This window comes from Pteropus vampyrus, unplaced genomic scaffold (genome assembly GCF_000151845.1).
Source record: "Pteropus vampyrus isolate Shadow unplaced genomic scaffold, Pvam_2.0 Scaffold190, whole genome shotgun sequence".
NCBI lineage: Eukaryota > Metazoa > Chordata > Mammalia > Chiroptera > Pteropodidae > Pteropus > Pteropus vampyrus.
Window position 1 is genome coordinate 1,861,618 of NW_011888971.1, and position 16,012 is coordinate 1,877,629.

At 37.4% G+C, this 16,012-nt stretch overlaps 1 protein-coding gene across 7 annotated transcripts in view; it reads left to right on the forward strand.

Annotated features, from left to right (window-relative positions):
- Positions 1-16,012, forward strand: part of MARCH6 (membrane associated ring-CH-type finger 6) — a 58,688-nt gene that overhangs the window by 12,024 nt on the left and 30,652 nt on the right. For 6 of the 7 annotated variants that reach the window (XM_023537410.1, XM_011371407.2, XM_023537409.1 and 3 more), the window contains exons 2-9: positions 1,333-1,429; positions 2,230-2,303; positions 4,612-4,755; positions 9,085-9,157; positions 11,371-11,539; positions 13,041-13,230; positions 14,166-14,227; positions 14,835-14,867. In XM_023537410.1, the coding sequence (XP_023393178.1) occupies positions 1,333-1,429; positions 2,230-2,303; positions 4,612-4,755; positions 9,085-9,157; positions 11,371-11,539; positions 13,041-13,230; positions 14,166-14,227; positions 14,835-14,867 (842 nt within the window). Of the gene's footprint in view, positions 1-841; positions 876-1,332; positions 1,430-2,229; positions 2,304-4,611; positions 4,756-9,084; positions 9,158-11,370; positions 11,540-13,040; positions 13,231-14,165; positions 14,228-14,834; positions 14,868-16,012 lie in introns of those variants that run through there. The other variant, XM_023537411.1, reaches the window with a different exon arrangement.

Consider the following 16,012-nt stretch of genomic DNA (forward strand, 5'->3'; position numbering starts at 1 on the left):
TGGAGGGTCTGGTTCCAAAATGAATACGATAGTGGAGTCCGGAGTCTGCGCTTCACTTGACTCAGTCCCGACAACCCCACCCCACTCCGGCACGGACAGGATTGGCGCATCGATAGCTCTTCCGCGGGTAGCGGTACCTGGCGTTTCGTTTGCGGAGTGATTTGTCTGGCTTATTGATAACCACGGGGTGTAGCGTGCTAACCGTTTAGGCCAGCCCGAGTGCTCAGTATTCCTCAACTTTGACAAGTGGCATTCAGCTGCTGGAGATTGAGCAGTCATAAATCTGTGACACCCTTAAATGTCCGGAGCCGCGTGCAACACGGTTGAGCGATTGTGTAGCCCGGTGTAGCGGAGACCGGTCAAATCCGTTAGTGATGGGCTTGGACTGCAGTTGTTCCGCATCAAGGAGGAGTTCCCTGTAAGACAGTAGATCAAAGGGTTGAGTTAAGTAAGTCCTTGTGCCTTGTACACACTGCTCGTCGCCCCTGGGATTTCCCGCTTGATGTTGGCACTTGGTCTAAATAAAAGTTGCAATCAGCTTTCTGTAGGTGGACCTGCAAGAGAAGCATTAGCGAGTGAGCTCGGTGGATCTGTCAAGGTTCCTTCTCCGTGTGTATCGGGCCACCTGGGGCCACTGGCGGGAGGAGGGAACCCCAGGCTAGAAGGCTTGCAGATGTGCCCTGAGAGCCACTTGGGGCGGAGTTTGCGAGGGTTAGGGGTAACTGCTGCCCTCTAGCTGCAGACCCAGTAGCCCCCGGCTCCTGAATTTTCTGCTTACCGTGATCTCTGGCTCGCCTTTTCCTGGCCTGGTACCATCCTGGTCTTGGGGTGCCCTCCCCCCCAATTGCATGTGCACATGTGTCTCCTAGAGTTAGGTAAAGCTAAAAGATGTCGGGTGCCCACTTATTGCTATTACTATGTTAAGTCCTTAGATGTGTTTTTGAAGAATGTAAACTGTTAGGACTGGACTTAGCTAGGACTTAAACTTTAAACTGTTAGGACACTGAGGGTGACCGGATTTTGCATATTTCTACTTAGCATTTGTTAGTCATGGAAGAGTGCAGTTTTAAATAAAAACTGTTCTTTTCAACTTTAATATACTTACAGAGCTCTTATATAAAGGAACAGTTAATTAACCTTTTTATATACGAAGTTTTTTAGTTTATGGTTTATACTTGATTATCATCCTGATCAAATTTTTTAATTCCATGTCATGTTTTACCAAGTGATAGATTCTTGCTTTAACATGCAATAATTTAGTTTTTGGCAGTCTGTTATCTTTTTTTAAAAGTTATAACCAAACATAATTCAGTTTTTCTTTTTCATTAATAGACATATGTAGAGTGTGTCGGTCAGAAGGAACACCCGAGAAACCTCTTTATCATCCTTGTGTATGTACTGGCAGTATTAAGTTCATCCATCAAGAATGGTGAGTCATCCTTTTAGAAATTTTATGTCTGAGCTTCAGTTTCGTTATCTATATAAGGGGGGTTGTTTCAGTGAACTTTCTCTGTAATTATTTTTTTAATTTTTGTTGTGAAGATTTGGAAATACCCATATTCCATGTTACCATGCCATGTCATTTGGTATATTGTCTTCCAGGTGCTTGCGAGTATCATTTATTTATTAATACTATGGAGAGCTTATTTTGTTCTTTGGAAGTGTTAAGGTTTTCTAGTTTTGCTTGGCATGATAATAGCTTACATTATGAAATACTCTGTGCCAGGTAGTGCTCAGTGTTTTTACAAATCTTAACTCATTTAATCCTTACAACGAAACTATGAGGTGAAGTTCTTCTTGTTGTTTTTATTATTAGACGAGGAAACTGAAGCATAGAAAATTAAGCAACTTGTCCTAGGTCACACAGCCAGTAAGTTAGAGACAGAACCAGGATTCAGACCTAGCCCCCAGGGTGCCACTGTTACCAGACCAGTATTAGAGCCGACGCTGATGTTTGAGAGTCTTCATATTCATTTAGCTTTGAGATTACAATTTAGATTAATCGAACCTTTTTAGTAGTAGGAATACATATTGTTTTTATCTTCGCTGCTATTCTGTATTCTTAGGAGGCATCTGTAATGAAAGGTTTGGAATATTCTAAATTCGAAATTGTCAAAATTATAAAAGCTCTATGATACCTAAAGTTTTAATGAAACAGAACATTAGTGTTCAAACTTTAAAGTTTCCTTGTTATAAATACTGTACTTATGCGTGTATTTGTGATTGCAGCTTAGTTCAGTGGCTGAAACACAGTCGAAAAGAATACTGTGAATTATGCAAGCACAGATTTGCTTTCACACCAAGTAAGTTCATTAGAAATTTTCACTGCATTTTTGGTTTATAATTGGCCACATAGAGGTGTTTAACAAGTGTGAAATAAATATTTTCAACTTAGTTTGTCTTTGATAGTAATGGAAAGTATTGCTATAACCTTTTAGAAAATATTTTTCAAAAATATGTCAGTTTTTAACATACACATGTGTGAGAGATTGACTTAATTTGTGAGTTTTTTTTTTTTTTTTAATTATGGGCAAGTTCAAATGTATGCAAAAGTATAACAGGCCCATATACACATATCACTCAGTTTGACATTTTAACTCATGGCCTTTACATGCTATTGTACTCTGTTCCCCACTTCTCCATCCTTTTTAAAGCAAATTCCATTGTTTATAATTTCATCTCTACATATTTTAGTATGTATCTCTAAAGAGTAAGGATTCTTTAAAAAAAAAGAAAACATAACTGTAGTAGCATTATTCACCCAGAAAAATTAATAATGATGCCTTCACCTTTATCAAATATAGTACTGTTCGAATTCGAGATATCTTTTGAGTTAAAATTGTGTAGGTTGGAATAATAATAAAGACAAAGTTTTAACTCACTTTTTAATTTTATTTTATTAAATTTACTGGGGGTGACATTTGTTAATAAAATTATTTAGGTTTCAAGTGTACAATTCTGTAATCCATCATCTGTATATTGCATTGTGTGTTCACCACCCAAATATCCTTCCATCACCATATATTTTACCCCCTTTATTTTTTTCTACCTTCCCCCACCCACTTTGCCCTTCTCATAATCATCATACTGGCGTCTATGTCTGTGTTAACTTACTTTTTAAAACGAGACTTTTTAAGCTCAATATTTTTTATGCTCATGGTAAATATTTTGCAGGTCTTTAAAATTTCAGTTATATTTTATAATTCCTGTACCGACTGATATTTAATGTTCATTGTCGATAATTAGAGGACCATACTGGCATATTATAAAGAATTTGAAATGTAATTTTTATTCTGAGATCCTAGTACATTGCCCTCCTCCCCCAGAGGTTATTTTGTATTTTAGAGCTTTTTAAAAATATCTCGAGCTACTGAGTATAAAATGCTGTAAGTTAGGATTAGTTTTATTTTGTTATTCTATGAAGAGTATAAATGATTAAAGTCATCATAATTTTACTTTTGGAGCTTTATATTCAAAATGTCAATTCTGTTATTTTGTAGTCTTTACTTTTTTCATAGCTTAGTTTTATAGCAGACTGTAAGACTAAATAATTGAATATCTTCAAGAAGTTCGATTGGTTAGAAATATTAGAATGAGCTTTTTTTACTTTGAGGCCAATAAAAGCTTGTGCTTATACATCTTTTCATTTGAAAGTCATATGCTGTTTTCTGTCTCTCAAAAACTACTGGTTTAATGACTTTTTCTTATGTATCAAATAATCTCAAAGTAAGTGGTCTTTGAGATCACTTAATGTGGGTGTGTTGTAGAAGTTGCTATTTGTTAATTGTTTATTCCTTAATGTTTGTAGCTGGGAACAGTTTTGTGATAGTGCTCTCATAAAATTTAGACTTTGGTTTTAAAGTTTTCTACATCTTAATTCCTTGTTTTGGCCTCACTAGAGAAAGAGGTGTTTATTCGTCTCCAGAGCTCTTTCAGAGATACCTGTGGTACAGCAGTTTTTCATTAGAACCATTTAAAAAGGAAATCTTTCTAAAACGTGACAAAACCTCTTTCTCTGAGTGTCGAACCACATCTTGCAGAGGATTGGAAGACCTGAATTTACCATTTGGAATGTTAATTATTGTGCTGAAATGGGGAGAGGGAGCTGGTAGTTAATGAATGTCAGCGAACTATTGCTCCCAAGTAGAATGGCTCTACTGCAGATGGTTGGGCTCGTTGAGTGCTGTGTTGAGGCTTCTACGTGGAGGGAAAGTTTGTCATCAGATTCACCTTTTACTCGTATTTGCTTTATCTCATCTTTTATAATTTGGGAAACCAGATGGTTTTATTGTTTGAATGCTAAAATATGTGTAAATTAGCTTTGCGTGAAGTTCATGGCTATGAGTGAGGGATGCGAATTCCCCAGAATCCTTTTTTCTGCTCAGACCCTCTTTTTGTTGGCTTCTACATTTCACATGTGATTTGTTCTCATAAGTGACTTCTGGGTAAGTGTGGTATTATTATCATCAGTATTTGATTAACCTTTTTATAAGAAATATATTTAAGGATAATACAGATATTGAAAGATAGCTGTACTGCCTATTTTATATTTATGAATTAAGGTGTTTTTAAATCTTCACGAAGTTATATGTACTTTTTTTCCTCTAATAGTTTATTCTCCAGATATGCCTTCACGGCTTCCAATCCAAGACATATTTGCTGGACTGGTTACAAGTATTGGCACTGCAATACGATACTGGTTTCATTACACACTTGTGGCCTTCGCATGGTTGGGAGTTGTTCCTCTTACAGCATGTGAGTATTCATTTCTCTGTGGTTAGACTTCTCTAAACATTGTTTAACTGTTTAATAATATACAGTAACATATCACTTTTCTTGTTCAAATGATATTTAATTATTTGATATAATGTCATATGTTAGAAAAGCCTCACTTAGAAAACATTATTCACTTGAATTAAGAAGTATTTTTAACAGGTCAGTTTCTTGATTGAATGTGAGAAAGAAAAATACAGCATACAAAGATTAATAATGAAAGTTCATGAAAGAATTGAAAAAAGCAAAACCAAACCATAATTGGAAAGAATTTTAATTTTTTCCCTTGGAGTATGTTAGATCTTTCAAGGATTTCATAAGATGGATTCTTTGGAGATTTTTTTCCCCCTTTTAAAAGTCACTCACGTGTCTAATCGTCCTGAATAATTGGGAGGCTTATCTTTCAAATACATAAGACTCTCAGGAAGGTTGTTATACTAACCCTTAGTTGATACCTTTTGGGTTCTTTGTTATTCTTAAAGACATGGAGAGGAGTATATGGTGCCAGAGTATATAGATAGAATTTTTTGGAATTAAATGCAAATAAGATTTTTGAATAAATATAATTCATAGCCTCATATCTCCTTAAAATAAACTTGATGATATATTAAAATGGAAATCTTGGGAGATACACCAAATTGCAGATGGGTACTGAGAAGAGTGAATTAGTAAGCTAGAAGATTGAGCGGGCAGTTCTCTAGGATGTAAGTCAAATAGACAAGAAGTTACGAGTGTGAGGGAAAAATGGATGGAGGCTGCATTGAGGTTTTTCAGTATCTGTCTAGTAGGTAATTCCAGAAGGTAAAAGAGGTAATGGAGATAAGGAAATGATAGTCATCTTTTAGACTGAAAGAGAGAGAGTTGACCATGATAAAGGAAAGGCACTCACAAACCTCGGTGCATTCTAAAGTTTGTCAGTGCTGAGTAGGGTGACATATAGATGTTGTGCTTCCAGATTCTCTCTTGAAGTAATGAAAATCATGCCAGCGTCAGACTTAGAATTTTTTTTGCTGAAACTAGAAGACAGCAGAAACTTCAAATTGAAGGCTTGAGGACAGAAACTTCAAAATTTGACAAACTTTTTTATGAGAACCTAAAATCATCTCATAAATTATTCTCAGATGGAAAGATAAAATACATTTCAAAAGATGCAAAGGCTTGGAAAGTTTATCACCTCAAACTATGAAAAAAGTGTTTGGGAATATACTTTACTAAAATGAGCACAAGGAATCAGAAAGGTGTGAGCTACAAAGAACAAGAAACAAGTGCTTCTTACAGCTAAATCACAGTTATTGTTAAACTACAATAATTAATAATGTTTAGACAATAGCCTAGAACTAAAATTCTAGTCAGTCTTAACATGGGAGAAATTGTGAGGGAAGCATAGAAATGAGAGCTTTTAAAGTTGTTTATTTGTGGGGAGATTATAGATGGCACTAGATGTAAGATAGGAAAATACAGTGTAACTATGCATTAAAAATATAGAAGTATGTTATACTCTGACCAAATAGAGTCCAGAACTAGATCCACACCTGCCTCGTTACCTGATTAACAGCAGAGGTGCTGCCACTGTTCAGTGGAGGAAATGATTTTCTCAGCAAATGGTACAGCATAAACTGGCAGTTCATATGGAGAAAAATAAACTGTATCATTATCTCACAGCTCACACAAAAATTTATTCCAGATGGATTATAAGCTTGGTATGTGAATATTAAAACCAAAAATCTTCTAAAAGAAAATATAGAATTACCATGGAACAGAATACTGATAAATTGGACTTAATTAAGATGAAAAACTGAAAAACTTTTATTCATGCTGAGGTATCTTTAAGAGAGAAAGGCATGCCACAGAGCGAGAGAAGATATTTGCAATACACATATCCAACAAAGGACTTATATCTAGATAACCCAGTTAAAAAGTGAACAGAAGATTTAAACAGCTGTTTCTGGAAAGAAGATTATCTAAATAGCTAATAAACACATGAAAAGATGCCCAGCATCATTGGTCATCAGGGAAATGTGCAAGAAAACGCTTCTACCTACTTAGCAGAGTGGCTAAAATTAAAAGACAAGACAATACCAAATGCGTCTTAGGGTTGGAACTTGCTTACATCGATGATGTGAATATGTAAGGTGTAACGACGTTGGAATACTGTTTGGTTGTACCTGCTAGTGCTGAATACTATAAACACCATACGATGCAGCTGTTCCAGTCCCGGGAATATAAGCTAATAGAATCATGAGCCCTGTGTCGACTAAAGGACACGTGTGCAAGAATTATCATAGCAGCATTGCTAATAGTAAAATGGGAACCACCCAGATGCCTACCAGTAGTAATAGAATGGATGCTTCTTGTTTAGCCGTACAGCGGATACTACATAGCAGTGAAAAAAAGAGGTGACTATTGCAACATGGAATAAATAATATGGATGATTTTTACTTCTTTGAGAAAAGCTAGGCACAAACGAATATGGATTGTATGATTGCATTTATGTGAAATTTAAAAATAGGCCAAATCGACTTACGGTAATAGCGATGAGAATAGTAGTTGCCTTTTGTCTGGGATAATGCACTGGGAAAGGGCTTGGGGAAGCCTTCCGGGGAGCTAGAAATGCTGAATATCTTGATCAGGGTGAATATATACATATATAAACATTTACCCAGACATACACTTAAGATTTATGTAAATTTTACCTTAGTAAAAAGTAGCTAAACAAAATTTAAATAAATAAGTAATTTATTTAAAAGAATGGAAATAAGATGATAAGTTCCTATTTTGGGGAGTGGGAGTAGGAAACAATAAGTAAAATTTGGAAAGTCCAACAAAAGACAGGAAAGACAGGAAGAGAGGGCAGAGAGAGGGAAATAAAGGAGGGGAAAGGAAACGTTGCAACACGTGATCCATAAGGGTTTAGATTTCTTTGTTGCTTGATAGAGCCTCACAGTTGTGTACATTTAAGTGTTCCACCACAAGAAATAAGTACCAGGCAGCCCGGTTAATGTTAGAGGGAGTTAGCCAATGCTCACAAAATACAGGGACAGTGTTAATGAGCTGGATACATTCAAGATGAAAAGCTTTAAGTGGAGAAAAGCATTATATTTCATATCAATAAGATGTATAGTCCACTAAGGAAATGAAACTTAAGGACTTTTATGTACCAGAAAACAGTACTCAGAAATATGTAAAGCATTCCTAGTTACAGTGGAAGACTAACACGTAATGTACTTCTCTGACAGCAGATCAAATAATCAAAGATTAAGTGAGGATTTAGAGGATTTAAGTAGCAGTTTACAAGCTTGATTTCTGTTTGACTTGTTTATACACAAACACAAAAATCCAAATTATACCGCACAGTTCATGTTCTGTAACATTTTTTCTTGAAGTTAGCAATGCACCCTGTCTGTATTTTCATGCGAATACATGTTGAGCTGCCTTATTTGTCAGGGATGCGTACAGGGATGCCTGTCGTTATGAATCCATTTTCCTGTCTGCAAACATGTGGTTCGTTGTCAGTTTTACTTTGTTAGAAGCATACTTGCCTTGAATATTATGTATGTATATATAAGTAACTTCTATTACAGAAAGTCTGTTCTTACTATTCCGTTTTGATTTGGCTTTTGAAAACAGCCATTGAAGTCACTGAAAATTTCTGATACAAGGCTATAGGGAATGCTTAAGCTAATATATAAGCTCTGGTTTGAAAGAAAGTTTCAGTTGTTTTCTTTTGGCCCCCATTTCCAAATCTATTCCTGCCTTTCCTAACTAAGAAGATAAGGAGATGATGGCTGTGCATTCACCCATACTTCATTTTCCTTTCATGGTCAAATGTAAGATTTTCTCATTTTGAGGACCCTTGAATCTGTGTTTTTAAACAGTGGTGGTTAATTTGCTATTTATGGCATTGGAGCATGTACTCTATTGAAAATGCCTCCTAATTTAAAAAATGTGTACCTCTAAAACATGAGCAGACTCAATGAATTTTAAAATTCTATGTTAAAAAAATTCTCCATTATTATAGTTTTGGAGCTATCTTTAGATTTCCTTTTCCTTTTCAAACATCTGTGCTCATTCAGTAAAAGCAACTGACTCTAGAGAGAATTTAAACTGTAAACATCTCTGTGTAACGTTTACTGTTCACTGTCACTATTTTTATACTTGACCATTTAAAAAAATTTTTTGAGACTCAGCCCTGTAAAGTGTAAATGTTTATTTCAGTGGCTTCATGGTATTTTCACTTTACCTCTGTAATCGAGCAGCCGTGTGAGTTCACGAGGGTTGTGACCGTGTGCCATCATGCCCTTTTTTCGGTAGGCCGCATCTACAAGTGCTTGTTTACTGGCTCCGTGAGCTCACTGCTGACACTGCCCCTCGACATGCTGTCCACGTGAGTATTGAGCCCCGTGACAGTGGAAGGCCACACCGTGTGGATGGGGCTCATTCTTTCCTCCTTCTGTTTAAGTTTATTGTAATTTGAAAAGTCCTTCTGTTCTGAGGACAAAAAATTTATGTCTGTTATTCTAACAGTTACAGCTACAGCAGAAGTAGCTGACATATATAACTGATGTTTGTTTTAAAACATACCTATCTTAAAAGCACTGTTTTGTAATGGTGGGGTGGCTAGTGTAAAGGCTGTTGTGCAGTGTGAGATATATGCTATTATGTTCATATGCTGGAGATCATTAACATGTGTTTTTAACAACGTAGACATATAGACATTTGAATTCAAATTTATTTTTTAAATGTTTCTTGTGACTGTTAGAATACGAACTCCAAAAACTTGTATACTGCAGTTTTACTATATCTTAATTTGACATTAAGCATTGTAATTGAATTTTCTTGGCGGAAGACATATGTGTTTTATATATTATGTCAGAATTAGTAATGCTATGAACGAGTAACTATATCAAGATCATTCGAATAGTAAGCTTGCAAAAGATTGCATCTGTATTTGCTAAATCTTTTTCTGTGCCCAGCCTCCTTTAGGTTTGTGATCTCTACATCAGTAAAGGCAAAGAATAACACAAGACCCTCTTGTGAACAGAAGCATTCAGAGTGTATTATCATCAAAATAAGCCAAATGGCAGTAGACAAGAGCAGGAGAGCATGTTACGTTTCTGATAGACCAGAGATCAAGGAGGAAGCCTCTGTCAATACTTTTAATCATGGTTGAAAATGCTTAGAAACATTAGATGTGTCTGCGACTTGCTTTTTCTACTTGCTGATTTTATCTTTTTTTTTTTTTTTTTAATAGAACAGGCAAGTTATTTATGTCTGTTTCTTTGGCAGTATTATTTATAGATAAATAAAAGGTTCTGAACTTGAACCTTATTTACATTAGAATTGTTTTTTATTTTGATTACTTAAGAACAGGTTTGATTAAGTAATGTTTAGAAGTAGACAGGGCCTTGAAATTAGGGCACTAATGGCTGTGGCCATGACAGAAAGGAGAAGCAATAATCTGACACAGTTCAAAGTTTGGAAATGGTGTAAGACGATAATCCTTTGTATAAAAATATAGACCTTCTATGAAGTGGTGCAGTAGAAACAAATAGGACAGTGTTTCTGTTTCTGGGCATGAGATTCTTATCTCCGCCCTCCAGAACACAGTAAAGAAGCAAGAAAATCAGAATTAAATGGCTCAGCGGACATTCATTGAGTCTCATGTGGCCACATCAGTTACATTTGGGGCTACGAGAGTGAAGTCTCCCACGCTGACCCTTCTTCAGGTTTTTCATGGAGGAAAAAAGTCACTGCATTGTGACAGGATTTCCAGAGGCTACCGAGATTCTCGAGTTATCCTTGAATTATTCTGAAATTAGAGATAGACTAGGGGAGGACGAGCTGCTTCAGAGAAGGAAGGAACAGAGGTCCCCAGGATTACAATGCTCCATGTATTTTCACGTATGGTTATAAAAGAACCATACTTTGTCTGAATTTGTTCGGAACTGATATAGTTTTGGTGTATTTGCAGTTAGCATCAAAATGTAATCTGCTTTTGAAGTGACAGATTTCTAAAGTATGTTATGGACTTCTCTGTCTTTCATGTCACATGCTGAATACCCCTCAGCCGGCCTTCCTTTCCGTTGACTTTCTGGAGGTGCTTTTCCACCTTTTTGATGTGCTGATTCTGTTCATTTGTATGGACTCAAATGTCAGCCAGCCAAGTTTGTTAAACGTGTGTGTAAAATAAGGATGAGGAAATTCTCAGTAAGGGTCAGACAGATTGTTCACTTTTAGTAAGTTACACACATACTCTACCTTTGTCTGATGTTTGGCTGTTTTTGTTTTTTTGCTTCCCACCTTCCTGTGTCTAAGCCATGTTCGAACACAGGCGATGAATAGCTAATTTCTCTGTAGTCCTGATGTTATTCTTTGCCTTCTAAAATATACGAATATATAAAACATATTTGGCCGGCTTATAATATAGAATTTCACCATCCTCAGAAATAATTCTTTTTGAGAAACTGATTTTCACCCAGAAAATGATGAGTTTTCTGGCTGTCCTTACTGAAATTTTAGTGTGAAATGAAGTGTTACCTTTGGTTTCTTAATTTTAGGTGTTCTTTGGAGTAATTCTGTATGATTTTTTCTTAATAGGGACAATTTATTGGCGGACTGTTTGCAGGGCTGCTTTGTGGTGACGTGCACACTGTGCGCGTTCATCAGCCTGGTGTGGTTGCGAGAGCAGATCGTCCACGGAGGGGCGCCGGTTTGGTTGGAGCACGCCGCTCCGCCCTTCAATGCTGCAGGGCACCACCAAAACGAGGTAACTCCCTCCGCCCTGGACTGATTGTATTTGGGCAGGACATGACAATTATCGTCACCCTCCAAGACCCAAACCCTTGACTCCTGTGTCCTTCACTGCAAAGCAGGACAGTGAAAAGGTTTAGGAGAAGATGAATGGAGATGTGGAAAATCAAAAGACTTTGCCTCTTAATTTTCTAGCAAGATTGGGCACAGTGTCAGGGGGTATGCGCAGATGCTCTTTCATTCCCTTTGCCTGGGTTAACGGCTTACCGCCGGCCTGGAAGTTAGGATGCGGACTTCCTGCACGTGCTTCTGCCATGCTGCGTCACATCGACGGAGGAGGCCGCCTGCCCTCTTCGTTCAGCAGTCCCTCTGTGTGTGAAGTGTCCTGCCTTTGCTGCCCCCAGTAGTAGGAACACTGCCAGAAGGAGAAAAATCGGAACACTGTCGATAAGTCTTGTGCAGTTTTATTTCTTCATGAGAGAAGACAGACGTGCTTTGGTGTGAGAGCATTTGCTAGAGGCATTAAGAAGAGAAGGAGGATATAATGAATGATTTTTAGTATTTTGCTCACTGAGAAATTATGGGGCCGAAAATATCAAAAATTAGCTAGTTTATAAAAACAATTCACACTTCATAAAATTTTATTATGAAAAAATTGTAAGATACTTAAAATGATAATCAACAACTTAATTTTTATTTAACGACCTGCATTTGTCAATGCGTAGATTGATTTCATCAAATTGCACCATGCCTTTTTCTCTACATAATTAAGAGTACAGCTTTTCCTTTGGAAACCACACACATATAAAAAGGGGGCTGTAAAAGATACTGTTCTTATTCAGCATGAATGTTTTCATCTCGTACCTCATATTTTGAAGCATTTAGTGCAGTTCTTTTAGAACCTTTATTCAGTCAACGGGAGTTGAGCATTGTAATTAAACACAGCTCTGTCTTTGCTTGGTAAGGTAGCAGAACTAAGGAAGAGCCGGTGGGAAGTGCACATGGGGACTGATGAAGTCTGTGGACTGGCTTAACTACCGCACAGAAATGAGATGTGTGTCCCTTGAATGTTTGACAACTGAGAATTGTTGTATATCTGTATGTAAACAGATGTATAAATAAATATGTTTACATCCCTGAGGCGGTCATTAAAGATAGGAGATGTCTTATGAAGAAGGAATATGGAGTGATGCATTCATGAGAGCCATGTCTATTAATCCATTTTCTCTAGTGCTTTAGGAAACGTTAATCCCTAAATTATACTGAGTGGATATACACACTGTGAAGTGAGTTTATGTCTATACACCAAGTTGATCCAAAATCAGACACCTTTAGAAAAGATGACATTGAGAGGTGTTTTTTGGAATTTTGATAGAGTTCGTGTTTGATAGCTAATCTTTTTTTATTTTTATTTTTTATTTTGGTATTTTTTTTTTTAAGAAGAGAGAGCACGATTTGGAAATAGAGCGAAACTGAGACAAGTTAGCTAAATGTCTGGACGCTTCTGTCATTCTTAGGCTCCAGCGGGAGGAAATGGTGCTGAAAATGTTGCCCCTGAGCAGCCCGCTAACCCGCCAGCGGAGAATGCGGTGGTGGGGGAGAACCCCGAGGCCCAGGACGAGCAGGCGGAGGAGGAGGAGGAGGAGAACGAGGAGGAAGACGAGGCAGGCGGGGAGGACGCAGCCGACGCCAACAACGGGGCCCAGGGTAATGGCCGCTGGCCTGTCCTCCCCCGTCCTTCTGGGCCACGAGTCCATTCCCAGCTTGCCTTGGGGAGAAAGACTGGAGTTTTAAAATTTAATGGGTTTAAAGTTCTATTTCTAACCTGTTTTTACTTTATTTTGGCAAATTTGTGTTTATGGCTACACATATGTGTACTTTTTCTGTGAAGTAGGGCACATTTTTGTTTTAAAATCCTTCTTTACACAGGAAATTTATAGGATGGGGACAGACCTATTTTAAACATGATCCCTTGGGTAGCTCAGAGTAAGTGCTGTGTTTGAGCCGAGACTGAGGATGAGAAGAAGCGAGTTGTGTAATGGGAGCCAGGCGCCTTTGCCGGGAGAGGCGAGCGTAGAGGCTCTGAGGGCGCGGCCTGCTGCTCCCCAGTGCCGGCCACCATTCCTGCCTCTCCGTCCAGTGCGGTAGCTCCTAACTGGTTCCACATAGTATCCATATTGCTCTTCCGCCTTTAAAATCTCTCAGTGGTTTATCTCTGATACTAAAGGACAAAAGAAAATCCAGCCTTCGCATTCCAGTCGTATGTTCTGATCCCCGTCTGCCTTTCATGTTATATCGTCTGCCTCCTCCTCACCCAGAGAATTCTAGTCTCCTGGCTTCCTTCCTTTTCTCAAACCCTCCAGAGTCGTTCCGGATTCAGAGCTGCCGAATTCCTCTTTTTCACATAACCCTGTTTATTTCCTTTCTAGCACTTACCCAATCTAGAATCACCTTATTTATTTTACACGTCGTGTTTGTTTATATGTATTCTTATTTATTGTCTAACAAGCAAATATGAAAAAATTTTAAATGTTATTTAGCTTGTCAGCAATAGTTTACAAAACACTGAATTAAAAGAGTGCATTTTATTGTTCGTGGTTCAAGTTCTGTCAGTAATCTTCAAACCACAATTATATTTCCAGATGACATGAACTGGAATGCTCTAGAGTGGGATCGAGCTGCAGAAGAGCTTACGTGGGAAAGAGTGAGTAAGACTTCTTTCTAGCCAGCATCCTAGTGTTTTGATCCTAAAGTACATTTTAAAGTTGGGCACGTTTAGATGTACATACTAATTTTGTAGTTACATTTGATGAAAACTTTAATAGAACTTTAATTTCTAGAGAAAATTGATGTTTTGTTTGCAGTGACAATCTTAAAATTATTATGATGAAGATCTGTTGATGACTTTTTCTATCGTCTGGCCTCTAATACAGACCTTGTTCCACTTAGGGAATGTTTAACCTGAAATTGTGGACTTTTAAAAAATGAAGTAACAGTTTACATATCCTGATGCTTCAGTTAACAACATAATGTAGTTGTGTCATGAAATCGTGGCTGGCTCCCTATCTAATGTAAGGATGAAACCGAAGGTGGAATATTTTTGACTTTATAATTATGATTTGGAATCAAAGGAGACCCAAAATATAAAATTCCCCTAAATGGAAGTTTTTTACTCCCTGAAAATGATAGGCCATATTGGAAAGTAGTGGCTAAAGATTTTATTTAAAGATACTGAAAGGAAAGTGAACGTTTTTCATAAATAGAATAAAAATTCTATTTTATCTTGAATTAATGCATGTTATTTATTTTAGATGCTAGGACTTGATGGATCACTAGTTTTTCTAGTAAGTAAATCTAATATTTTTTTAATAATAGAATTGTGACTTTGTCTTAGTGATTCAGTGGTTTCAAATTTACAATATGTGTTGGCTTTTTATGCTAAAGATCAAGACGCCCTTTGATTTTTGATATGTTGAAAAATTTTTGTTATATGTATTGAAAATATTGGCAAAGCATAAAGGTAATACTGTTTAAAATTATTAAATATTTTATTTTTAGAAAACAAAATAACGAAGTTAATGGTAGTGAAGAACTTGGTCTTTTATAACTGTAGTCCCCAAACTTTTTGGCCCCAGGGACCGGTTCTCCCATGAGAATCTAATGCCTGATGCTCTGAGACGGAGCTGAGGCGGTGATGCTGGCGCTGGGGAGCGGCTGCAGACACAGATCAAACTTCGCTTGCTCGCCTGCTGCCTGCTGTGTGGGCAGGGCTGGGGAAGGGGGAGTCAGAGACCCCTGTTTTAAAGTTCCACTTTGCAGTGTTTAATGCCTGAACTAGTGGAAACAGTAGCATTTCAGAGTTCACAGTGAGAGCCCCCGGCTCATCACAGGTTTCCACTTTTTGCTGAACCCCACCTGTCTTTACCTTATTTATTAATAAAGAGTGCAACTAAAAGGTGGGGGACAATTCTTTAAAGAACCTGTTCTTCAAAGGGAAATTTTTTTTTTTTTTTAAGTTTCTGTAATATAAAATCACTTACCATTTGGGATTTTTAAATGGCTTTGGGTATCGAGGAATGCATCTGGCAGTGATTCACAGATTACTGAGAATGTGATGTTAGTGAGCTGCTCAGGGTATGATCGTGGTCAGTACAGACAGTATCATTTGCTATGTGCTCATCCGCATCCCTTATCCTGTCAGTCCTCTTCCATGAGTGACAAGAGGTCATTGAGGCAGTAGTGTGACTCAAACTCATTCTAGTTACTGGAAAAAGACATTTACAGAATGACTTCATTAACTTACGGAAAATTAGTTTTAGTATTTACCATGTGCCAGCTGTTGCGTTACTGGGAGATTCAGAGATGAATGAAATAGAGTCGCTGTTCTCAAATGAAGATGTGAACAAGGAACGTTAGGGCCCTCTGTATTAAAGACTCAGTGACAAAGGAGTGCATAGGACACAAGAGGTGCAGAAGAGGGCTTAGTGAG